The sequence below is a fragment of the Oncorhynchus keta genome, chromosome 29, assembly GCF_023373465.1.
Source record: "Oncorhynchus keta strain PuntledgeMale-10-30-2019 chromosome 29, Oket_V2, whole genome shotgun sequence".
In the NCBI taxonomy this organism is placed as follows: domain Eukaryota; kingdom Metazoa; phylum Chordata; class Actinopteri; order Salmoniformes; family Salmonidae; genus Oncorhynchus; species Oncorhynchus keta.
This window is the reverse complement of record NC_068449.1, coordinates 26,381,170-26,407,192: the sequence shown is the minus strand read 5'-3', so window position 1 is coordinate 26,407,192 and position 26,023 is coordinate 26,381,170. Positions and strand designations below refer to the sequence as shown.

The 26,023-nt window shown below is 42.5% G+C and overlaps 1 protein-coding gene across 1 annotated transcript; it reads right to left on the bottom strand.

The window, feature by feature from the left end:
- Positions 1–202: 202 nt before the first annotated feature.
- Positions 203–25,900, bottom strand: metap1 (methionyl aminopeptidase 1). Its single transcript, XM_035743118.2, has 11 exons — positions 25,628–25,900; positions 24,412–24,463; positions 23,767–23,876; positions 23,443–23,503; positions 5,411–5,502; positions 5,231–5,314; positions 4,971–5,109; positions 4,109–4,240; positions 2,359–2,502; positions 1,879–1,944; positions 203–1,776 (listed from the first exon to the last, which is right to left on the bottom strand). Exons 1-11 carry the CDS (start codon positions 25,739–25,741, stop codon positions 1,610–1,612), a joined length of 1,161 nt encoding a protein of 386 aa, XP_035599011.1. The 5' UTR covers positions 25,742–25,900; the 3' UTR covers positions 203–1,609.
- Positions 25,901–26,023: the final 123 nt, after the last annotated feature.

Sequence of the window (26,023 nt, the reverse complement as noted above, 5' to 3'; positions counted from 1 at the left end):
ATGGGTCTAATGTCACCACAGTTAGAGCCAATAGCTCTGTGTAGTTGGCACCCCACATTATCCAATCATCAGTTTTCCAGCATTTTCTGGGATGTGGTCTTTGATTAGATTGAGGTCACACTTCGCATCTGCTTTCCACAGGATTTAAAAGTGTGGAGAGTTTTCCTAAACTGGTCAGTCAGTACATGAACAAGAAGCTGGATGAGTTTGCCCTTCGAGAGTATCAGAGGGCTTTGGTTTAATGCATGCTGGGAAATGGTAAGGCATTGCAGAAGAATCACATTAAAGCCAGCTTTCTATTTACAAGGTTATAAATCAATACCATCCTTTCCCCTTTCTTACTTTGCAGTATTTGTGTTATGAAATTCTAGAAAATTATTTATCAATTTGAATTTAATACAATAAATCAAAGAATTGTCTTACTGGTCAATTTCATTTGAACCTCTTCGCCAGGTTAATTGCGCATAGCATTGGGAGTAAGAATCTAGTCTAATTTTTCATTTTCTAATGTGCACATTAGAAAATATGCACATTATGGGAAGACAAATGCATAACTACCAGCTAATGTAAAACAATACTTCAAATGATTACTATTTTAATACAGTGTTCTTGAATCGGGTATTAACTCACAGGTCGGTGGTAAACCCAAACTTCTGCTGCAATAGAGCCTTTGGCATTTATACAGTCCTCACACTCAAACAAACAAAAAACATACACAACAGCTGCTTATCACTCCATCATAGAAGAAATAAAAAGGTGTCAGAAAAACTGTGGAAAGACTGGAAATGGAGACTCAAGGCTGTTGCTCGCAACAGTAAATCGACAGCATACCAAGATAAATAGTGATTGACTGGACTGAGGAATAACGGATATATGCTGCCTGGACATTAGCCAGCATGCTCATTCTTAATTCACAAATTAAGGCCCAACACGCTACACCAGGACAAGTCCAATCCAGACCCCAGGGTTCGTAGCACTGCTGACTTCAATCCCGATTCAAACCAGACCGGGGGATGCCAGGTGAGGGACTCCAATTATTACTAAACTAGTTCACTCCTCAGGGCTCAGATTTGAATAGACCTGGACGACACACCTTAACAGAACACTACAGGTGAGCTGAACAGCCGGTCAATAGGAGCATGGCTGCCTTGCAATCAATTAAGCAATACAGTAAGGTAGCACATGTCTAAAAGTCATGGGGTCAAACTAAAGCCTGATCCCTTCCATGCCTCTTCAGTTATACACATCAACAGAATCCAAGCTAACAATCAAGGTAAGAATTCAACCTGCAACTGCACAAAGCCACATTTCATGAATACACTTCCCTTTTCTTTTTATCCTTTTTATCTCCTGATGAGACATTTCTTTTTTAAAACAGCCTAGATAAAAAAAATCCACACAGTTGATATCAAATGTATTCAAGTACTTTCTGTTAATTTTGTAGAAGGACAGTAAATTCGTTGAACAGTGAGAGCTGGGCCACGGCGGGCGGGCCTCCAGGGGGTGTGGTGCCTCAGGTTAGAGGTGTGTGTGTGATACAACGGGGGTGCAAAAGAGAACGCATCCCGTGAGACAGTCCATGTGATGCTGTGTCGTAGCCCCCCCCAGTTTAGATTTGGTTCAGGAAGTGGGGACGTCCGTTGTCATCCAGCCGGCGCGTCAGAATGTCACAGCCAGTCTCAGTCACCAGGAGGGTGTGCTCAAACTGGGCCGAACGCTTTCCGTCCCGGGTCACTGCTGTCCAACCATCAGGCCATGTCTCGTCCTGCCAACCACCTACGTAGAACACATACAGTATTACACATAGGTATATAATTACCAACCATTACATACAAAATTACACCCCAAATCTGCGGTCATGTCTTAGAGGGCCCTTACCTTCACAGATCATGGGCTCGATGGTGAATACATGGCCGGGCTTAATCACTCCGACTGCTTTGTTTTCTGCAAAGGAAAGAGTAAACCCACTGCTTTATACATCTTCCCCAAATCACAGTTGGGATTAATAAAGTAGGCTACTATGATATCTGAGAATAGGATTTCAATTTCACAAGCTTATTGGTGTAAGGAGAGGAAGTAGGGCCGGAACAATACCAGTATCTATATTTTTTCCATGGCAAAAATGAAGGGGAAAAAAGCAGATATCTCTTTGGTCCTTTAAAAAACTGCTGTATGTAAAATAGTGTGCTGTAGCTTGGAAAATAAATATGACTAAATAAATGACAACAATTGTTTGTTTCCAACATTTGGGCTGTTTTACTAAACAATTACATCGGCTTTGTGTTGTTTCCTTGCCACGATACAAATGAGTATCGTAATACAGGTATCATCCCGGCCCTAATAAGTATTGTTACGCACTGGCATAATGCGGCACGTTAGGAGCAGTGTGGAACAGTTTGTGGATGCCGTGGCCACAGTAGCTCCGCACCACAGAGAAGCCGTTAGCCTGGGCATGTTTCTGGATGATGTTACCAAGCTCCCTGTAGCGGATACCTGGCTTCACTAGAAAAGGGAGGGGAAAAAAACAAAGTGGCAATCAGCAGTTGAAACAAAGCATTCTCCCCACCAGTTTTGGTAAAAAGCTGAGGGATGGTGCTGAAGAAAAGTTACCTCTCAAATTCAAAGACAGAACTGTGGATGCAAGGACTGACCATCCATGATATCAAAATGATAGTTTTAACCACGTTGAGGCATTTGTTTACAAACATTGGAGTAAAACATATTTCAATTTTGGGTTAAGGATGGGGTATGGCAGTTCAACTAAGCTCATGAGGCATTTATAAGTTATTTTCTTCAAGAATCAAATGGGTACATATTAGAGTACGACCGATTATGATTTTAACGCCGACGCCGATTATTGGAGGACCAAAAAAGCCGATACCGATTCATCGGGCGATTTTTTTATTTGTAATAATGACAATTACAACAATACTGAATTAACACTTATTTTAACTTAATATAATACATAAATAAAATCAATTTAGACTCAAGTAAATAATGAAACATGGTTGGTGGTTCCTTTTAACATGAGTCTTCAATATTCCCAGGTAAGAAGTTTTAAGTTGTAGTTATTATAGGAATTATAGGACTATTTCCCTCTATAGCATTTGTATTTCATTAACCTTTGACTATTGGATGTTCTTATAGGCACTTTAATATTGCCAGTGCAACAGTATAGTTTCCGTCCCTCTCCTCGCTCCTCCCTGGGCTCGAACCAGCAACACAACGACAACAGCCACCATCGAAGCAGCGTTACCCATGCAGAGCAAGGGGAACAACTACTAGAAGGCTCAGAGTGAGTGATGTTTGAAACGCTATTAGTGCGCGCTAACTAGCTAGCCATTTCACTTCGGTTACACCAGCCTCATCTCGGGAGTTGATAGGCTTGAAGTCATAAACAGCGCAATGCTTGACGCACAACGAAGAGCTGCTGGCAAAACACAAAGAAAGTGCTGTTTGAATTAATGTTTACGCGCCTGCTTCTGCCTACCACCGCTCAGTCAGATACTTAGATACTTGTATGCTTAGTCAGATTATATGCAACGCAGGACACGCTAGATAATATCTAGCAATATCAACCATGTGTAGTTAACTAGTGATTATGATCGATTGTTTTTTTATAAGATATGTTTAATGCTAGCTAGCAACTTACCTTGGCTTACGGCATTCGCGTAACAGGCTAGTACAACGAGAGAGAGGCAGGTCGTTATTGTGTTGGACTAGTTAACTGTTAAGGTTGCAAGATTGGATCCCCCGAGCCGACAAGGTGAAAATATGTCGTTCTGCACCTGAACAAGGAAGTTAACCCACCGTTCCTAGGCCGTCATTGAAAAGAAGGATGTGTCCTTAACCGACTCGCCTAGTTAAATAAAAAGGTATAAAAAAATCAAAATCGGCGCCCAAAAATACAAATTTCCGAATGTTACGAAAACTTGAAATCGGCCCTAATTAAATCGGCCATTCCGATTAATCGGTCGACCTCTAGTACATATTATTCATTTGAGTCCCAAAATGGATGTAGCAAGAGCTGACTGCCCCTTTAACTGTGAGATAGTGACCTAATTGTTAAAGAAATCATCATCATCTGGCAACAGGTAAGAGATCCTACCGGAGTCGATGGCTTGCATAAGGCATTCGAAGGTGGTCTGGACAAGTTTTTTCGCCCCTTCATCTGCCTCCCCAACGAAGAAGGTCTCGTTGAGGTCTCCGTGAAATCCATTGTGGTACACAGTAATATCCACTGCAAAGGAGAGGGAAAGAGATGCCGAACATGAGCAGAAATATATGCATGCTAGGGAGCAAAATGGCAAAGCTGAACGCTAATGAGACCATTTGTCTTGTCTAACCATGCTGTAAAGTCATTTTTTGGCTGCGTCACCGATTGGATATGGCTCTTCAGAAGAGACTTAGCAGAAATATATAGGACGAAGGCTACAATTTGGCTGAAGTCCTGTAGACTGTTGCTAAATCAAATAATTTCTCTTGTCAAACCATACTGTGAGCAAGAAGTCTACGGCAGTCTGTCGATTGGGAACAGCCCATTCTCTATGTGCATCTCAATAGTCTAAAGTGGCCGTCTAGTTAAATCCCATTATACTCAATGATCTGATAGCACATCCATTAGGAGCGGCAGGGTAGCCTAGTGGTTAGAGCGTTGGACTAGTAACCGGAAGGTTACAAGTTCAAACCCCTGAGCTGACATGGTACAAATCTGTCGTTCTGCCCCTGAACAGGCAGTTAACCCACTGTTCCTACGCCGTCATTGAAAATAAGAATTTGTTCTTAACTGACTTGCCTAGTTAAATAAAGGTGAAAAAGGTAAAATATTATTATTTTTTTTTTAAAGGTGAAAGTATATGAAGGATGCCAAATAGGGATTTGCTTTTTACCTGCCCAGTCACATCAGGAAAGACTAAGGGAGTGAGATGAGAAAGCCACAAGACTATGGAAATTCCTCCCGGGAAGCCTACCGTTGAGGATATCCCCATCCACCAGAGGTCTCCTGTCTGGGATGCCGTGGCAGATGACCTCGTTGACTGACGTGCAGCAGGACTTGGGGAAGTTATAGTAGTTCAGAGGGGAGGGGTAACAGTTTCTGGCTGTGCAGGCCTGGAGCGAGAAATAAAAAAGTAATTACACAACAACCAAGATGAGGGAGAGAGGAGAATAGATTGGGAAAGGAAGAGAATGAGGGGATGGGAGAGGGGGAAAAGGAGGCCAGGGTCTTTACCAGATGCACAGTGTAGTCAATCTCCTCCGTGGTCATGCCAGGTTTTACCATCAGGGCGGCGATGTCAAGCACCTCTCGGGCCAGCTACAAAAAGACAAATGTCTTTCCATTTCAAACTGTTTTTAGAACCATGTTAATAGCGGCAACGGAGAAAGTTGACAAAGCAATTGAATAAGTTACCTTACACACAACTGTCATGCCTTCTATGTCTTTGGCAGAAAGGATCTTGATCTGTGAAGTGCCCTTCAAAGACTGCTCCGACTCAGACATGCCTTTAAAAAAAGCAAAGTGAGAATTGACATACAGGATTTGTTTTAACATCACTATTCAATCCATACACCAAACTCACCCTGATCAACAGTCCATCAAACTGAGTCAAAGAAAGTCACTAAGACTTTCACTTGAAATGGACTGCTCAAACATAACTACGTAGTGTTATTACACTCCAAAGCACACAGCTACTATGTCAACCTCCTTGCTATTAACATAGAAAAGAGCTTAATGTGGAGTACTGACCATAGAACTACCTTCATCATCACATCCTTATGGTAGCCTACATCTAGGATAAAAAGTGTGTCCCTAGCTTTACTTAGAAGCCCACATGACAGAATAGATTCATCAAATTAAAGTAGACACGAAACGTCTTCACCTAACCTGGCTATATTAAAAGAAAACAATGAAAACACCACGAGGATATGGACCTACACAAATCGACCAAGAGGCATGATAATGTTGCCCTGCAGACCTCCTGAAGCCATTCTCTGAATTCTGCAGAGTTCCAAATGAACCTCTACCCCCTATATTAGACACACCTGTAGAGCTGAAAGGATCCCAGTCTTCCAGCTGTGTGGAATTCTCTCTATATTATTTACTCCTGTGGAAATATATAACATCTACATATTTCTGTGCTATGGGGGCCTTGTATTGACATACTGTTATTATGGTTGAGCCACATGGTTTAGACTATTTTCATTGGAATGAAAATTACATTCTTATTGTACAGTTCTTATCTGTCATGAGATCACAAAACCAAAAACGATGTTTACATACATTGATATGCGCTTCATAATCAGTGTAGGCAACATCGCTGACACATGGGCCACAACCACAGTAGTCAGTTTATCAACCACTTAAGAGACATGACTACTGTACAACACCCACATCACCACAATAAAATACAAACCATAGCTCTACTACAGCAACAAAGGATGAATGAAAAGGCCATGCAAAAATGTTGGGCCATGCTTTGGTTTCCTGCCAGGTGTTCACCAATTGAGACATACGAAATAAACAAAATAGTTACACAATAAGAGAGCGACAGTGTGTGTGTGGTCATGTACCGCACATATGTTAACAGACAGCTGGGCATGGGATGGGGGTGTTGTGGAGTAGGACGTACCTGCCATAAGACCCACTTCTGCTGCTGAAGTGATGAGTAGAAGAGCTTCAGACACCGGCCTCAGACTCAATCGCGCAAGCACACTTCCTCTCAAACACTCACAAGCGCTTGCATACATAGCCACACACAAAGTGGGAATGATTGTGGTATTAACCAAGACGAATAAGCTTCTTTCAGAGGGTAGCAAATGTATACAGGAATGTTCCGCTACTAAAGGTAAAAATGTTTACTAGTCTAATGCACTGAGGTGGAGTCAATTTCCTCTCAGTTTAGTAAATTAAGGAATAATTTCTTAATTGAAAAGTTCGAGAGATATTGACCCAAATCTTGTTAAGAGACTAGCAAATAGTCAGATGGCACCTGAAACAAATATCTACAACAGCCATTTAACTCGGGGATTAAAGCTAAAATAAATCCCATGACAAACTTAATCGATCTGAGATCGATTTTGTCTGGGGACAAATTAACCTACCCTTCAATTAAGAAACGCCATTGTCTCCTTTGAGCTCTGTCGCGTAGTGATGGGTATTGTGTTTTTTCTGTGAGCCGGTTCATTTGGCTCCCAAATGGTTCTTTGTTCATTAATGCTTAATAACTGACCTAACTATTAAGCCACTTTTAAAGCCTAAAATGTTGCCTACCATTATGCCAGATCATGACACATGAGTTTAAAAAATTAAGTAAATAATTACCTGACCAAATTATATGGCCTGCAATGTGGTGTTAACAACACCCGTGCATGTCAGTAGGGGACATAAAGTTTAACAGCTAAAATAAAATGAGAATACATTTGGGAATATATATTTCGCAGAACAGACATGCTTTTCTGTATTAGGCGGTGTCATCTCCAAACCAGCACCCCTGCCAACCCCCAGATATGTTTTATTGAGGATCTACACTGATCTCAAAAAATACATATGATGGAAATCCGCCGCAGTGACAAACCATTAACCCCCGCCACTACTCTAACCTTCACAGATTAATTCATCCTGTTAACCTGTTCGAAGAGATATTGTGTGCGCAACACTAGCATTCCAGTTCAACAATGAGATGTTGGTTCTCTGAACCAACATAAAAAGCCTAGGGGTAGATCAACTATGCTATTGAGCAAACAATCTCACTAGCCAGGTTCACAATGTGTAGACTAGACTCGGGACAACAGGAATAGATTGGATGCCATTAACAATTAAACAGCACTGTGGCAGACAGGCCAGACTGTCTAGTGATTAATGCTGGGCAAGGACAGCAAAGCACATTGACAGTTAAACATTCAAATATATCCAGATGTGCTGCTTATGGTTATATTATGTAACCCAGCCAAGATGTATTAGGCCCAGAATTTTCTCATTTAGAAAAGTGGAACAGTAGAAAAAAGAGGTTACGTTCTAATTTTGCCAAGACAGCAGTATAGAAAACATCAGAACAGGGGGAGTGACTCATGTGAAATGGGTTACCTTGATGTGGGTGGGGGCACAAAATTTGAACGCATGAGGGGCAGCAGTGGCTCGCAGTTCTGTGTACGCCCACCTAAACATGTAGTCAACTGATTTTTACAATCAACCCATTTGTGCAGTTAAACCACAACTCGATGCATTATACCAAACAAATCAAATCAAATTTATTTATATAGCCCTTCGTACATCAGCTGATATCTCAAAGTGCTGTACAGAAACCCAGCCTAAAACCCCAAACAATGCAGGTGTAAAAGCACGGTGGCTAGGAAAAACTCCCTAGAAAGGCCAAAACCTAGGAAGAAACCTAGAGAGGAACCGGGCTATGTGGGGTGGCCAGTCCTCTTCTGGCTGTGCCGGGTAGAGATTATAACAGAACATGACCAAGATGTTCAAATGTTCATAAATGACCAGCATGGTCTAATAATAATAATAAGGCAGAACAGTTAACTGGAGCAGCAGCACAGTCAGGTGGACTGGGGACAGCAAGGAGCCATCATGTCAGGTAGTCCTGGGGCACGGTCCTAGTCTACCAATGGCATTCAAAATCCTTGACATTGGATACAAATAATACCACAATAAGATGGTTCTATACTTGTATAGAAACTGCATTCAAGGAACTAAAAAAACGAACATTTCAATATAAATTCATTGGTATTTGAGTTAATTTCAAAACAAAGGGCAACAGATCAGTGCAGCCCTCACTACTTCCATTGAGTATTAAACACATAAAATGTCAATATCTGCCTTTGAGATTTCTTTAGCCTAACAGTAAAATAAATTGATTTTTTTAGGACAAATTTTTAAGAACTAATAGTCTTCTGCAAAAAACAGAACTAATGGAGGCTAATAACCAGAACATGTGGAATTGTCATCACCAATGCTCATAAAAAGTGAAAACAGATTAGTGACCCTGTAGCTGTCAATACATGCGGCAGGTATATTTATGGTAGGCTACTGTAATGCTCTCTATTCCTATGTAGCTAATTTTCCCAATAAGTGCAGGCTTTTAAATAAAACTACTTTAACACTAGTTCAAGTAGTTTGTTGTTGGTATCTGTACTTTATTTTCTTTAGGAATGTAGTGACGTAAAAATGGTCAGATAAATAATTTACTCCATACATTTTCCTTGACACCAAAAAATACTTGTTACATTTTGAATGCTTAGCGGAACAGGAAGATGGTCCAATTCACACACTTATCATGAGAACATCCTTGGTCATCACTACGGAATCTGATCTGGCGGACTCACTAAACACAATTGCTTAAATTTGTAAATTATGGTCTGAGTGTTGGAGTGTGCCCCTGGCCATCTGTAAATTAAAAAAACACGAAAGTCTGGTTTACTTAATGTACGGAATTTGAAATTATTTTACTTTTGATACTTAAGTAAAAGTCTTCAAATATTTGGTACAGTCATTTTCTATTAAAAGGTCTTTACTCAAGTACGACAACTGGGTACATTTTCCACCACTGATTATAGCCTGCCCTACCCCAAACATTGTTTAATCATTCATATCCCACAATGGTGCAGGAGACATACTCCTCAATTGGAAAAAAATATAATGTGAGGGTTAAGTTACAGAAATAAGTGCAACCAGCAGTAACAACAACCACTTGTAATCAGTTGGCTTTTAAAATGTGACACTTGTGTCTCATGTGCACGCACAAGGGAGGGATGGTTGTACATACCACACGCATGAGATGGAAGTGTTTTGTGAGTATGTGGAAAAGCTGCTCCTACAAAATGTTCTCCTAAAAATGCTGGCCAATGAAAGTGCAAATTCTCTCAAGTGTGGGAAACTGGACTCTGGCAAAAGTTTCCAAAACTCAATCTCCCTCGTTCCATTTAGATTGAAAGAAGGGGTCGGCCTGCAACTCTCAAAGCTCAATTTGCAATTCGGTGGGCTGTTCATTCACAGCAGAGGAGATCGGATCAGTGAACAGACGGATGCGAGGCTGCATATCGTGGAAGTCTTGAAAGTGATCTTTGAATTGCTCCTGTAATAATGTGATCACAGCTGTGTACCAGCTGAAGGGGACAGTGTTCTCACATTCAGACATGTCAGTGTGCAAATCTGCATGTGTGAAAGTGGGCCAGACTCAGCAGGTCTAATGACAGGTGGTCTTTGAACAGTTCAAGTTTGCGCCGAAACCCATTCACATTGGCGTAAAGAGCTACCACAGTCTGATTTCTTCGTCCTTGTGTCAAGCAGTTGGTTATTCTTTAGTAACACAGACCCCAAAGCAAATCAGGGGGACGAAAATAGGTGTATTCAAAGCAGACGAATCATGCTTGGAAGTAGATGGTAGATGTTCATGCTCTCCAGTGGTTCCCTCCACAGAACAAAGGGATAGGATGTAGTTTTATAACAGCCCTAGCCTGTGGTTGACCAATTAGAATTCCTTGCAATAAAACTGGGCCAATGGCCAAATAACAAGTATCCCATTTCAGGTTGGACCAATAAGAAGGTGCCACACATAGCTTCAGCTTTAAGTTCAGGGCTGACATTCCTACCAGATGTTGTACTGAAAACCAACCATTTCCATTGATAATTCCCTATTGACCATTAGTACTCAATTTACTTTTAGTCCTTTGACCTCTCGTCCTATGCGTTGTGTATTTATCTGCAAAATATTCTTACACCTTCAGATGCTGGGTTGTCTGTAAGAAAGGCCAGATCAGAGAGAAAGCTGATATCCCTAAATTCTTCACAAAAAAAAAAACTCGTATCCACACGGATGCTCTCCTCCAAAAACAGAAGACTGTGCACAACGAAAATAACCTCTCCAGGCATTTCCCACAGCTCTGCCATCGTATCCCTGTGAAGTTGAAAACATCAGAGGGAGGCCACAAACATCGATGTTTGACAGCTCTGTTCGCTCCTCGGATCTAGTTGGTAACTTGTCACAACATCCATGAATGAAGTTCAGCATCTTTCCACAGAGCTTCCTACAATTATAAAATAAGCACAATTAGACTGCAAACATAAGCTCCGTTTAATCTCCACACAGACATGTAAAAAAACAAATAAAACTAAGTGACGTTTGTATTTTTATACACCGAAAAAATATGAAATGCAACTATTTCAAAAGTTTTTACTGAGTTAACTGGAACGAGCTGTCGTACATGTCGATCCAGAGCATTCCAAACATGCTCAACGGGTAACATGTCTGGTGAGTATGCAGGCCATAGAAGAAATAGGAAAATGTTCAGCTTCCAGGAATTGTGTACAGATCCTTACGACATGGGGCCATGCATTATTATGCTGAAACATGAGGTAATGGCATCGGATGAATGTCACAACAATGGGCTCAGGATCTCGCCACGGTATCTCTGTGCATTCAAATTGCCATCTATAAAATTCAATTGCGTTTATTGTCCGTAGCTTATGCCCGCCCATACCATGGGGCACTAACCTTTAAATAAGAAAAACGCACAACGCCATACACGTGCTCCGCGGTTGTGAGGCCGATTGGACGTACTGCCAAATTCTCCAAATATGATGGAGGCAGCTTATGGTAGAGAAATTAACATTAAAATATCTGGCAACAGCTCTGGTGGACATTCCTGCAGTCAGCATGCCAATTGCACCCTCCCTCAAAACTTGACACCTGTGGCATTGTGTTGACAAAATTGCACATTTTAGAGTGGCTGTTTAATATCTCCAGCACAAGGTGCACCTGTGTAATGATCGTGCTGTTTAATCAGCTTCTTGATATGCCACGCCGCTCAGGTGGATGGATTATCAAAGCAAAAGGTGAAATGCTCACTAACAGGGATGTAAACAAATCTGGGCTCTTATTTCAGCTCATGAAACCAACACTTTACATTAATATTTTTGTTCAGTTTATTATGTGATATTAAAGCCGAGTATAGCCTATGAATTTATGAAAACATGATTGAGTGGTCTTACTTGGTGAATGACTCAGTGCAGTCCACACCACTCTGGTGCAGAAACCCTGCAAATCCAGTGGGTCATCCTTACCCAATAGCGCAAGTATAGCGCAAGTATAGAAAAACTGACTGATATCGGTCACATCAGTACTCTCATACAACGCAAGGTAAAAGGAGCAAAATTTCAGAAAGTGGAGTCACAACTCAACGGCTCAGACACGAGACGTATGTGGCAGAGGACTCCGGACAATCACGGATTATAAACGGGAAAACTAGCCGTGTCATGGACACCAATGTTTTGCTCCAGGATAAGCTAAACACCTTTGTCTACTTCGAGGGAAACACTGCCGCCGGTGGGGGCCACCGCCTCTACCATTGACCGTGAGCTCTCGTTCTCCGTGGCCGGAGTAAGACATTGAAAGGTGTTAAACCTCGCAAGGCTGGCGGTCCAGACCGCATCCCGAGCCACATCCAGAGAATGCGCAGACCAGCTGGCTAGAGTGTTTACAGACATAGAGTGAATTCAAAAAGTATTCTGACACCTTAACTCTTTTTTTTCCCAAACCCCCCCCCCCCCTCAATCTACACCCAATATCCCATATTGACGAAGCAAAAACTGGTTTAGACAGCTTTGCAAATGTATTTCTAATTTAAAGAAAACACATTAACATAAGTATTCAGCCCTTTACTCAGTACTTTGTGGAAGTACCGTTGGCAGCTTTTACAGCCTCAAGTTCTCTTCGGTGACACTAAAAGCTTAGCACACCTGTGTTTGGGGAGTTTCCTCCATTCTTCTCTTCAGATCCTCTCAAGCTCTGTCAAGTTGGATGGGGAGCGTCGATGGACAGCTATTTTTAGGTCTCTCCAGAGATGTTTGATCGGGTTCAAGTCCGGGCTCTGGCTGGGCCACTCAAGGACATTCGGAGACTTGCGCCAAAGCCACTCCTGCGTTGTCTTGGCTGTGTGCTTAGGGTCGCTGTCCTGTTGGAAGGTGAACCGTCGCCCCAGTCAGATCCTGAGCGTTCTGGAGCAGGTTTTCATCAACAATCTTTCTGTACTTTGCTCCATTGATCTTTCTCTCAGTCCTGACTGAGTGCTGCAGAGATGGTTGTCCTTCTGGAAGGATCCCCCACAGAGGAACTCTGGAGCTCTGTCAGAGTGACCAACGGTTTCTTGGACACTTCGCTGACCAAGGTCCTCCTCCCCCGATTGCTCAATTTGGCCAGGTCTCCAGCTCTAGGAAGAGTCTTGGTGGATCCAAACGTCTTCTATTTAAGAATGATGGAGGCCACTGTGTACTTTGGGACCTTCAATGCTGCAGAAATGTTTTGGTACCGTTCCCCAGATCTATGCCGTTGAACTCATGGTTTGGTTTTTGCTCTGACATGCACTGTCAACTGTGGGAACTTATATAGACCGGTGTGTGCCCTTCCAAATCATGTCCAAACAATTGAATTTACCAAAGGTGGAATCCAATCAAGTTGTAGAAACATCTCAAGGACAATCAATGGAAACGGGATGCACCTGAGCTCAGTTTCAATTGACATAGCAATGGGTCTGAATAGCTATGTAAATAAGGTACAGGTTTATTTAATACAAAACCTGTTTTCACTTTGTCATTATGGGGTATTGTGTGTAGATTGTAGAGGGGGGGAAATACTATTTTATCAATTTTAGGATAAGGCTGTAATGTAACAAAATGTTTTTTTAAATACAAGGAATCTGAATTCTTTGCATATACAATGTATTCAATCTCTCTCTATCCCAGTCTGTTGCCCCAAGATGTCCACCAGTTTTCCTGTACCCAAGAAAGCAAAGATCACTGAACTACATGACTATGGCCCCGTAGAACTAATTTCTGTCATGAAGCTCTTCGAGAGGCTAGTAAAGGATAATATCACCTCCACCTTACCAGACACCCTAGACCCATTGCAATTTGCATACCGCCCTAATAGATCCAAGGACTACGCAATCACCATCGCACTGCCCTATCCCATCTGGACAAGAGGAATGTCTATGTGAGAATGTTGTTCATTGACAATCTGAAATGGTGAAGGCAGCGCAACAGTGCCTCTTCAACCTCAGGAGGCTGAAGAAATTCAATTTGGCCCCTAAGACCCCCATTGAACTTCTACAGATGCACAATTGAGAGAATCCTGTCGGGCTGCATCACTGTCTGGTACAGCAACTGCACCAAATGCAACCGCAGGGCTCTCGAGCGAGTGGTGCAGTCTGCCCAACGCATCACCGGGGTCACAATCCCTGCCCTCCAGGTAATCTGTCCACGGCTACAAAGCTGGGACAGCAACTGAAAAACAGCTTCTCAAGGCCATCAGATTGTTAAATAGTTACCACTAGCTGGTATCCTGCCCTGAACTTTAGTGACTGTACCTTAGACACTGCTACACTATGTACATAGTCAAGGAACCCTGGTCACTTGAATAATGTTTACATACCGTTTTACCCACTTCATATGTATATACTGTATTCTAGTCAAGGCCTATCCTATTTAACCATTGCTGTACATACAGTATTCAGACCCCTTGACTTTACACAATGTTACGTTACAGCCGTATTCTAAAAATAATTAAATTGTCGTTTTTCCTCAATCTTCACAATACCCCATAATGACAAAGAAAAAAACATGTTTAGAAAGTTTTGTAAATTTATTTTAAACTAATATCACATTTGGACACACCTACTTTTATTTTTACTATTTTCTACATTGTAAAATAAGAGTGAAGACATCAAAAATTATGAAGTAAAACTTTTTGGTTACTACATGATTCCATGTGTGATTGAGAGATATATATATATATATATATACACACTGCTCAAAAAAATAAAGGGAACACTAAAATAACACATCCTAGATCTGAATGAATGAAATATTCTTTAAATACTTTCTTCTTTACATAGTTGAATGTGCTGACAACAAAAATCACGCAAAAATTATCAATGGAAATCAAATTTATCAAACCATGGAGGTCTGGATTTGGAGTCACACTCAACATTAAAAAGAGGAAAACCACACTACAGGCTGATCCAACTTTGATGTAATGTCCTTAAAACAAGTCAAAATGAGGCTCAGTAGTGCGTGTGGCCTCCACGTGCCTGTATGACCTCCCTACAACGCCTGGGCATGGTCCTGATGAGGTGGCGGATGGTCTCCTGAGGAATCTCCTCCCAGACCTGGACTAAAGCATCCGCCAACTCCTGGCCAGTCTGTGGTGCAACGTGGCGTTGGTGGATGGAGCGAGACATGATGTCCCAGATGTGCTCAATTGGATTCAGGTCTGGGGAACGGGCGGGCCAGTCCATAGCATCAATGCCTTCCTCTTGCAGGAACTGCTGACACTCCAGCCACATGAGGTCTAGCATTGTCTTGCATTAGGAGGAACCCAGGGCCAACCGCACCAGCATATGGTCTCACAAGGGGTCTGAGGATCTCATCTCGGTACCTAATGGCAGTCAGGCTACCTCTGGCGAGCACGTGGAGGGCTGTGCGGCCCCCCAAAGAAATGCCACCCCACACCATGACTGACCCACCGCCAAACCGGTCAACCGATGTTGCAGGCAGCAGAACGTTCTCCACGGCGTCTCCAGACTCTGTCACATGTGCTCAGTGTGAACCTGCTTTCATCTGTGAAGAGCACAGGGCGCCAGTGGCGAATTTGCCAATCTTTGTGTTCTCTGGCAAATGCCAAACGTCCTGCACGGTGTTGGGCTGTAAGCACAACCCCCACCTGTGGACGTTTGGCCCTCATACCACCCTTATGGTGTCTCTGTTTCTATTTGTTTGAGCAGACACATGCACATTTGTGGCCTGCTGGAGGTCATTTTGCACGACTCTGGCAGTGCTCCTCCTTGCACAAAGGCGGAGGTAGCGGTCCTGCTGCTGGGTTGTTGCCCTCCTACGGCCTCCTCCACATCTCCTGATGTACTGGCCTGTCTCCTGGTAGTGCCTCCATGCTCTAGACTCTACGCTGACAGACACAGCAAACCTTCTTGCCACAGCTCGCATTGATGTTCCATCCTGGATGAGCTGCACTACCTGAGCCACTTGTGTGGGTGGTTGACTCAGTCTCATGCTACCACTAGAGATAGCTGAGAACCTGACGTCATTTCCGGTCATAACTTGCAGACTTGTTTTAGAGTTGCTGTGAGTTTTGTTGGCAACCTATTTTGCTACCTGACAACTGTTACGGTTTTTACTTTTTAATTACCGTTTATATATATATATATATAACATAATGCCTTCTAATTACTGTCGCTGTACTCGCCTTGCGGCGAGGATAGCTGTGCTACAAGCCCAGCTTCAGACGCAATCGTTAGGCAAGGGTAATTTCCGTGTAGGAAAGGATGAAACAGCGTCTGTGCCACAAGTAAGTACAGATAGTAGTATAAATCCCCTGGCACAGTCCCCGCAGCCGGACAACTTTCTCACGGTTTCTGGAAGGAAATGCTGTAGGAACGCTCAACCGGTGTCGCTCATTCTGCCGACAGAAACTTTCAACCGGTTTTCCCCATTAAGCAGCGAGTCAGAGTCAGAGGCCGAGTCTTCTCTGGTCTCTACTCCTCCCGTTACGGGGTCTGAGACGCCGAAGCTTCCCACCATTAGCTCTGACAAATTGAAAACTCTAGTCATTGGCGACTCCATTACCTGCAGTATTAGACTTAAAACGAATCATCCAGCGATCATACACCGTTTACCAGGGGGGCAGGGCTACCGACGTTAAGCCTAATCTGAAGATGGTGCTGGCTAAAGCTAAAACTGGCGAGTGTAGAGAGTATAGAGATATTGTTATCCACGTCGGCACCAACGATGTTAGGATGAAACAGTCAGAGATCACCAAGCGCAACATAGCTTCTGCGTGTAAATCAGCTAGAAAGATGTGTCGGCATCGAGTAATTGTCTCTGGCCCCCTCCCAGTTAGGGGGAGTGATGAGCTCTACAGCAGTCTCTCACAACTCAATCGCTGGTTGAAAACTGTTTTCTGCCCCTCCCAAAATATAGAATTTGTAGATAACTGGCCCTCTTTCTGGGACTCACCCACAAACAGGACCAAGTCTGACCTGCTGAGGAGTGACGGACTCCATCCTAGCTGGAGGGGTGCTCTCATCTTATCTACCAACATAGACAGGGCTCTAACTCCTCTAGCTCCACAATGAAATAGGGTGCAGGCCAGGCAGCAGGCTGTTAGCCAGCCTGTCAGCATAGTGGAGTCTGCCACTAGCACAGTCAGTGTAGTCAGCTCAGCTATCACCATTGAGACCGTGTCTGTGCCTCGACCTAGGTTGGGCAAAACTAAACATGGCGGTGTTCGCCTTAGCAATCTCACTAGGATAAAGAACACCTCCATTCCTGTCATTATTGAAAGAGATCATGATACCTCACATCTCAAAATAGGGCTACTTAATGTTAGATCCCTTACTTCAAAGGCAATTATAGTCAATGAACTAATCACTGATCATAATCTTGATGTGATTGGCCTGACTGAAACATGGCTTAAGCCTGATGGATTTACTGTGTTAAATGAGGCCTCACCTCCTGGCTACACTAGTGACCATATCCCCCGTGCATCCCGCAAAGGCAGAGGTGTTGCTAACATTTACGATAGCAAATTTCAATTTACAAAAAAAAAAAAAAATTACGTTTGTCTTTTGAGCTTCTAGTCATGAAATCTATGCAGCCTACTCAATCAATCACTTTTTATAGCTACTGTTTACAGGCCTCCTGGGCCATATACAGCGTTCCTCACTGAGTTCCCTGAATTCCTATCGGACCTTGTAGTCAAAGCAGATGATATTCTAATCTTTGGTGACTTCAATATTCACATGGAAAAGTCCACAGACCCACTCCAAAAGGCTTTCGGAGCCATCATCGACTCAGTGGGTTTTGTCCAACATGTCTCTGGACCCACTCACTGTCACAGTCATATGCTGGACCTAGTTTTGTCCCATGGAATACATGTTGTGGATCTTAATGTTTTTCCTCATAATCCTGGACTATTGGACCACCATTTTATTACGTTTGCAATTGCAACAAATAATCTGCTCAGACCCCAACCAAGGAACATCAAAAGTCGTGCTATAAATTCACAGACAACAAAGATTCCTTGATGTCCTTCCAGATTCCCTCCGTCTACCCAAGGACACCAGAGGACAAAAAATCAATTAACCACCTAACTGAGGAACTCAATTTAACCTTGCGCAATACCCTAGATGCAGTTACACCCCTAAAAACTAAAAATATTTCCCATAAGAAACTAGCTCCCTGGTACACAGAAAATACCAGAGCTCTGAAGCAAGCTTCCAGAAAATTGGAACGTAAATGGCGCCACACCAAACTGGAAGTCTTCCGACTAGCTTGGAAAGACAGTACCGTGCAGTACCGAAGAGCCCTTACTGCTGCTCGATCATCCTATTTTTCTAACTTGATTGAGGAAAATAAGAACAATCCGAAATTCCTTTTTGATACTGTCGCAAAGCTAACTAAAAAGCAGCATTCCCCAAGAGAGGATGACTTTCACTTTCGCAGTGATAAATTCATGAACTTCTTTGAGGAAAAGATTATGATTATTAGAAAGCAAATTACGGACTCCTCTTTAAATCTGCGTATTCCTTCAAAGCTCAGTTGTTCTGAGTCTGCACAACTCTGCCAGGACCTAGGATCAAGAGAGACGCTCAAGTGTTTTAGTACTATATCTCTTGACAATGATGAAAATAATCATGGCCTCTAAACCTTCAAGCTGCATACTGGACCCTATTCCAACTAAACTACTGAAAGAGCTGCTTCCTGTGCTTGGCCCTCCTATGTTGAACATAATAAACGGCTCTCTATCCACCAGATGTGTACCAAACTCACTAAAAGTGGCAGTAATAAAGCCTCTCTTGAAAAAGCCAAACCTTGACCCAGAAAATATAAAAAACTATCGGCCTATATCGAATCTTCCATTCCTCTCAATTTTTTTTTAGAAAAGGCTGTTGCGCAGCAACTCACTGCCTTCCTGAAGACAAACAATGTATACAAAATGCTTCAGTCTGGTTTTAGACCCCATCATAGCACTGAGACGGCACTTGTGAAGGTGGTAAATTACATTTTAATGGCATCGGACCGAGGCTCTGCATCTGTCCTCGTGCTCCTAGACCTTAGTGCTGCTTTTGATACCATCGATCACCACATTCTTTTGGAGAGATTGGAAACCCAAATTGGTCTACACGGACAAGTTCTGGCCTGGTTTAGATCTTATGTCGGAAAGATATCAGTTCGTCTCTGTGAATGGTTTGTCCTCTGACAAATCAACTGTAAATTTAAGTGTTCCTCAAGGTTCTGTTTTAGGACCACTATTGTTTTCACTATATATTTTACCTCTTGGGGATGTCATTCGAAAACATAATGTTAACTTTCACTGCTATGCGGATAACACACAGCTGTACATTTCAATGGAACATGGTGAAGCCCCAAAATTGCCCTTGCTCGAAGCATGTGTTTCAGACATAAGGAAGTGGATGGCTGCAAACTTTCTACTTTTAAATTCGGACAAAACAGAGATGTTAGTTCTAGGTCCCAAGAAACAAAGAGATCTTCTGTTGAATCTGACAATTAATCTTAATGGTTGTACAGTCGTCTCAAATAAAACTGTGAAGGACCTCGGCGTTACTCTGGACCCTGATCGCTCTTTTGAAGAACATATCAAGACCATTTCAAGGACAGCTTTTTTCCATCTACGTAACATTGCAAAAATCAGAAACTTTCTGTCCAAAAATGATGCAGAAAAATTAATCCATGCTTTTGTCACTTCTAGGTTAGACTACTGCAATGCTCTACTTTCCGGCTACCCGGATAAAGCACTAAATAAACTTCAGTTAGTGCTAAATACGGCTGCTAGAATCCTGACTAGAACCCAAAAATGTGATCATATTACTCCAGTGCTAGCCTCTCTACACTGGCTTCCTGTCAAAGCAAGGGCTGATCAAGGTTTTACTGCTAACCTACAAAGCATTACATGGGCTTGCTCCTACCTATCTCTCTGATTTGGTCCTGCCGTACATACCTACACGTACGCTACGGTCACAAGACGCAGACCTCCTAATTGTCCCTAGAATTTCTAAGCAAACAGCTGGAGGCAGGGCTTTCTCCTATAGAGCTCCATTTTTATGGAACGGTCTGCCTACCCATGTCAGAGACACAAACTCGGTCTCAACCTTTAAGTCTTTACTGAAGACTCATCTCTTCAGTGGGTCATATGATTGAGTGTAGTCTGGCCCAGGAGTGGGAAGGTGAACGGAAAGGCTCTGGAGCAACGAACCGCCCTTGCTGTCTCTGCCTGGCCGTAATTTGCAAATAAATTCATTAAAATCCTACAATGTGATTTTCTGGATTTTTTTTCTCATTTTGTCTGTCATAGTTGAAGTGTACATATTATGAAAATTACAGGCCTCATCTTTTTAAGTGGGAGAACTTATACAATTGGTGGCTGACTAAATACATTTTTGCCCCACTGTATGTGCATGAGACCAATAACATTTTATTTGTTCTATCTTCCCATCTACATGATGGTGAACATCAAATTGTGCGAGTCACTGTGCGGAGTGAGACAAACTCGAGTTCTAGGCCATCTTGTCATCCCCAAAAGCCTTAGCCATCTGAACTGATCTTTTCACTGTGTCTCCATCAGACAAGGGCTTCTTTGCTTTCCCTAATTCAAGTGCTACTTGATAAGATGCCTTTACACAACATTATTGTGTTGTAGTGGCTTCTGTAAAAAGGCACTGCTGTTTGTGTATCTTGGATTTTAGATTTGTAACGATGGCTGCACTAGCAGCACCAGTGTACTTGCCATATTTCTCTTTATGGTTGCTGTTGTAGTGGCGACTGACGTTCTAATCTTTCATCACAGATACATTCTGCAAGCACACCAAACATTGTGGTCTACCTTTGAATTCAGTGAACAGATAATCAGTCTCCCATTTTGGTTGAAATATGCCATTTTAAATGCTAAAATTTCCTTTTTCTAGGGCTCATGATCGCTTGCACGAGCCAACTTGTTTGCTGGCAGGCGTTTTACCTGCAGCTCTTCTAGTTCAGCACAGTTCACCCTATTGGTAAAGAGTAATTACTACAACAATGTATTACGCTTCAGTAGCCATACAGGAGCTCCCCTAGTGACCAAAGTAAACATTGCTAATATTACATTGTCCCCCCCTCCATTTATTTTGTACACTGCTGGTACTTGCTGTTCATTATCTATGCATAGTCCCTTCACCCCTACCTACATGTACAAATGACCTCTAACCTATACCCCCGCACACCCCTGTATATAGCTTTGTTATTGTTATCTTACTTTAGTTCATTTGGTAAATATTTTCCTAACTCTTCATGAACTGCACTGTTGGTTAAGGGCTTGTAAGTAAGCATTTCACGGCAAGGTCTACACTTGTTGCATTCGGAGCATGTGATAAATAGTTTGATTTGAAATATGACGGTAAAGTAGCCTATTGTTAGCTGACATGGGCTAATTGAGTGATTGTCAGTGACTGACATAAGATAAAAACTGCTAATTCACAAGACAATTTTGAAATTGCACCTTGTGTATTCTACTATAAGTCTCAAGCGTTAGTCGAGATCTCGAATGAGTTCCAAGTGAACATACATTTTTGTAAAAATGTATATATTTTTTGTAATTTCTACACAGGCCACCAGTTGCACATCCCTGACATGTAACATGGTTAGTGCTGGCTAGTTTATTGGTCAAATCTATGTTATCCAGTAGTTGGCCAATATCAACATCCTAATCAGATTCATATTCCAGTCATGCTCATGTCTATCTATCCAAGTTTGCATGGTTACCTAGCAACATTAGGTGTTTTACCAGGATCATTTGGTCATGGAGGAAAATGTTCAAGCCACTTGCCATCCAGAGAACGTGAACTGGAATACAGAGTGAGAGTGAGAACTGGCTACTACTTATTCTCAGACTCTGCAGCTTCAGTAGAGAACTACACAGGTGTTGTAACATCATTCTAAACTAAATTACTTTTTGCATCTTTAGAAGGGTTGTGGGATCATAGGCAAATTGATGCATGGGATTCGCCTCAAGCCATGTTCGAACATTGAAAATCTATAGCAAAATGTAGCCATTTAATACATAGAAACAGAATTAATCAAACAGCCAAATCATTGACTTGGAATCCCACTCTATTCATTCTAATTCTATGCATTTAATCCCATCGTACAGCTGCAACAGCGAGGGCATCCTGACCGGTTGCATCACTGCCTGGTACGGCAATTGCTCGGCCTTCGACCGCAAGGCACTACAGAGGGTAGTGCATACGGCCCAGTACATCACTGGGGCAAAGCTGCCTGCCATTCAAGACCTCTACACCAGGCGGTGTCAGAGGAAGGCCCTAAAAATTGTCAAAGACCCCCAGCCACAGACTGTTCTCTCTACTACCGCATAGCAAGCGGTACCGGAGTGCCAAGTCTAGGACAAAAAGGCTTCTCAACAGTTTTTACCCCCAAGCCATAAGACTCCTGAACAGGTAACCAAATGGTTACCCGGACTATTTGCATTGTGTGCCCCCCCCATCCCCTATTTTACACTGCTGCTGCTACTCTGTTTATCTTATATGCATAGTCACTTTAACGATATGTACATACTACCTAAATTGGCCCGACCAACCAGTGCTCCCGCACATTGGCTAACCGGGCTACCTGCATTGTGTTCCACCACCCGCCAACCCCTCTTTTTACGCTTCTGCTACTCTCTGTTCATCATATATGCATAGTCACTTTAACGATACCTACATGTACATACTACGTCAATATGCCTGACTAACAGGTGTCTGTATATAGCCTTGCTACTCTTTTTTCAAAAGTCTTTTTGCTGTTGTTTTGTTTTATTTCTTTACTTAACACACATTTTGTCACGCACCATTGGTTAGAGCCTGTAAGTAAGCATTTCACTGTAAGGTGAAATACAACACCTGTTGTATTCGGCACGTGACAAATAAACATGGATTTGAATTCAGATAACTTTTGAAAAACTGGGCTCTGATGATCACGAATAACGGACATGACATTATCTCACTCGCGTCCCGGCGTGCCATTTGGATGGATGTGCCATGAGTGGAGAGACTAACCATGGCTACCTGGTGGCTGATCAGTAGTCAGGTGACAGTTAACTTATGCAGTGAATCCTCACCATTGAGGTTGCCATGGTTACATAATGAGTGATCAGCTCAGGCGGAATCTATGGCTGGGGCAGAAACCCATTTTTCTATGAATGATGTCACCTGATGTTAAACATAGAAACAGTACACATTTCTCAGATAAAGTGTCATGTTTCAATAACAATTCATGACAAAGAATACTAGCCTTGAGAAGATTTTCAAATGGACAGCAAAGGATTTCTTAAAACTTAAAAGCAACTGGAGGCAGTCGAGGAGGAGTAGCATTACCTAGTGGATGGTCGGCATAGTCAGGTCTTTCGATGTTACCGGGGACATGCCTCATGGGAGTCTACATGGGGAACCAATGACAGGAGAGATTGATTACTTGGAGCTCACAGAAGGAACCAACAAGATGAGAGTTGAGACATGATTAGACAGCTTCCAGGGGCTAATGAATAAACTTTACACAAAGCTTGTGTGGCTTTTGTCTATTAAATCATGTTGTGTTGACATATGTTGGACTACTATGTAGTCAAGAAAAAAATATCCTACATAAAAGCTCTTATCAGCGCATTAGCCCAATTTAGAAATGTACCAGAAAGGTGGCCTTACGAGTGGGTAGTGAGGGCGTAGTCTGCCCGTGTAGCGGTAGCCAGGCCATGGGTCTGTGTTGGTGTCGTTCTCCACGCAGTTCTTTGCCTCAACCTGGTTCTTATCCTCCTCTGCAAAAAGAGAATGTAATATAGGACATCTGATTTGACAACATTTTGAAAGATCACAGTTAGGTGTTCACACATACAGATTAGACTACTCTTGGGCAAGTTTATCTTGTGAGGGCCCAGTGTGGGTTCAGGTTTTTCTTCCAGCCAAGCAGTAAAATGCCCAAGTCAACAAAACAACTGCTTCTTTTTTTTTACATTGATAAATGTAATCCAGTGTGTTGCTGCCTGTCTGAGGGGGAAGCCTGTACCGGATATCACAGATTGTCCACCCCTGATCTAATGGCTGGTACATATTACAATGTCAAAGTCCATTTTGAATGGCTACACCATTGCTCTATTTCAACATCAAAATTAGAGATGGGAAAGGTTGGGCATTTATGCAGGCTTTCACATATTCTATGCCTTCAGATGATAGGTCATGTAGGAATGGGAACAATGACAAGAAAGCCCATGAAGCAACATTGTGATCCGTTTGGAAAATTATTTGGAAGTGAGTTGGTCTGTGTGATAGGATATTGCTAACGACGCTACCTACTTGCTTTTTTGTGCATCTGCTTGTGAGTAGCCCAGCTCCCTTTGAAGCACTCCTGAATGAGGGGACAGAGAGGAGAGATATATCCATATGAGACTCTGCACATCAGGGGTGTGCGACCTTAAATCATCAATAGCAGCAGTATCTGCTGGCTGTTTGTTTCTCAATGGCACAAATTGCAGAATCAATTCCTCTAATCGTCTGTGGACTGGGATTTGTGCTTTCCCGCTCAATATTATACAAAGGCAGAGAGACCAATGGCCTCTGTATTGCACACATGCTATATAAACCACTTAACAGTTTATTTCAAGACTAGGTCAACGGCCAGTTGACCATGCATCTCTGCTGCTCAGTCAATGGATTTTTTGACCAGTGACCACCAGAACAGTGAGAGCAACAGGAAAAAAATATCCCACCAACCGGCTGGCTTCATGGATAGAGGCTCTGACAGAGCAGATCTGCCTACCTACCAATCAGTCTCTGACAAAACTGAATCTAGGCCTACTGCCAGACTGTGATAAGCTTTAAACTAATTACACTGCCTTTTACCTTTAATGACACACAGCTAAACCACAGACAGGTGGGTTAGTTATAAATATGTTTGGCTAAACTGAAACTGGGACCTGCATTCTTCTTTCCTTGAATCCTTGGCAATTTCAATGATTGACATTTCAAACATGCCACAGGTGGGTTTACTACAGCCAGACCAGGATCAGAGAAATCAAATTAATTAGCATGGCTACATCATCAACATGTAGAAAGCATGCCTCATGCACAATTTAATTCATTGCAATAACCAATACCAATGGGTAAACTAGGCTAACTACCCAACAAGCTTGCTAGACTTCAAAGTTGATGCTTTTTAACGAACACCGCGCTAGCAAATGAGTTAACTAGTTAGAATACACAAACTACAATAAACAAAACAAGCATTTTTCATACGGGAGGATAATGTTAGCTATTGGCTTCAAATAAAGTTCCTATCTAATGTGTTTGCAAACCATTGCTTTTTCGCTACGGTTTTAAGCAGAACATGCTTGTAGTTAGTTAGCTACTGTAGCTAACTAGCATCATATGCTAGGCTACTTAAAGGGGTGTGAGGAAACTCAATTGGGGCAACTATGTCAGCGCTAGCTACCTCGTGATGAAGGATGCTGGGCCGTTGTGTGGATCATGTCAGACCCCTTTCAAATTGAATGAATTAGAAAACGAATGCTACCTGAGAGCAAAAGTATGAGCCTTGGATCCCGAGCTTGATACAGGTTGGACATTGAAGTTTGGCCTCGCTGCTACAGCCTTCTGTTTCGCATTCCCGTGTCTCGATAGCCGCCATGCCTGCCCGCAGTCTAGAGGGGTGGAGACTGGGAGGAGTGGACGGTCTGTCGGCTGGAGAAAACCTCGCCAGCAGGAGATATATGTGTTCCCTTTTGCAGGGACATCACCGGATAGAAATTCCAATATGTCTGCCACCGTAATGCCATATATGGGCATGTGTGTGTGACGACCAAACTCAGTTGCTCTACTCGCATGTATCCTCTTTGTTTACGTTTTTTGCCTTTAGCTTGCGCCACAGCCGTCAAGACATCATGGATGAGATTAATGGATAATCGGAAAT

Bases quoted from the DNA above. Each gene is read 5' to 3' on its own strand.
- metap1 (XM_035743118.2), bottom strand. From the start codon at position 25,741: ATGGCGGCTATCGAGACACGGGAATGCGAAACAGAAGGCTGTAGCAGC. The intron at 4,241-4,970 runs GTAGGCTTCCCG...TCTCCTTTGCAG, and splicing joins GGATGGGGATATCCTCAACG to TGGATATTACTGTGTACCAC. The intron at 1,777-1,878 runs GTAAGGGCCCTC...TGTTCTACGTAG, and splicing joins CGAGCCCATGATCTGTGAAG to GTGGTTGGCAGGACGAGACA.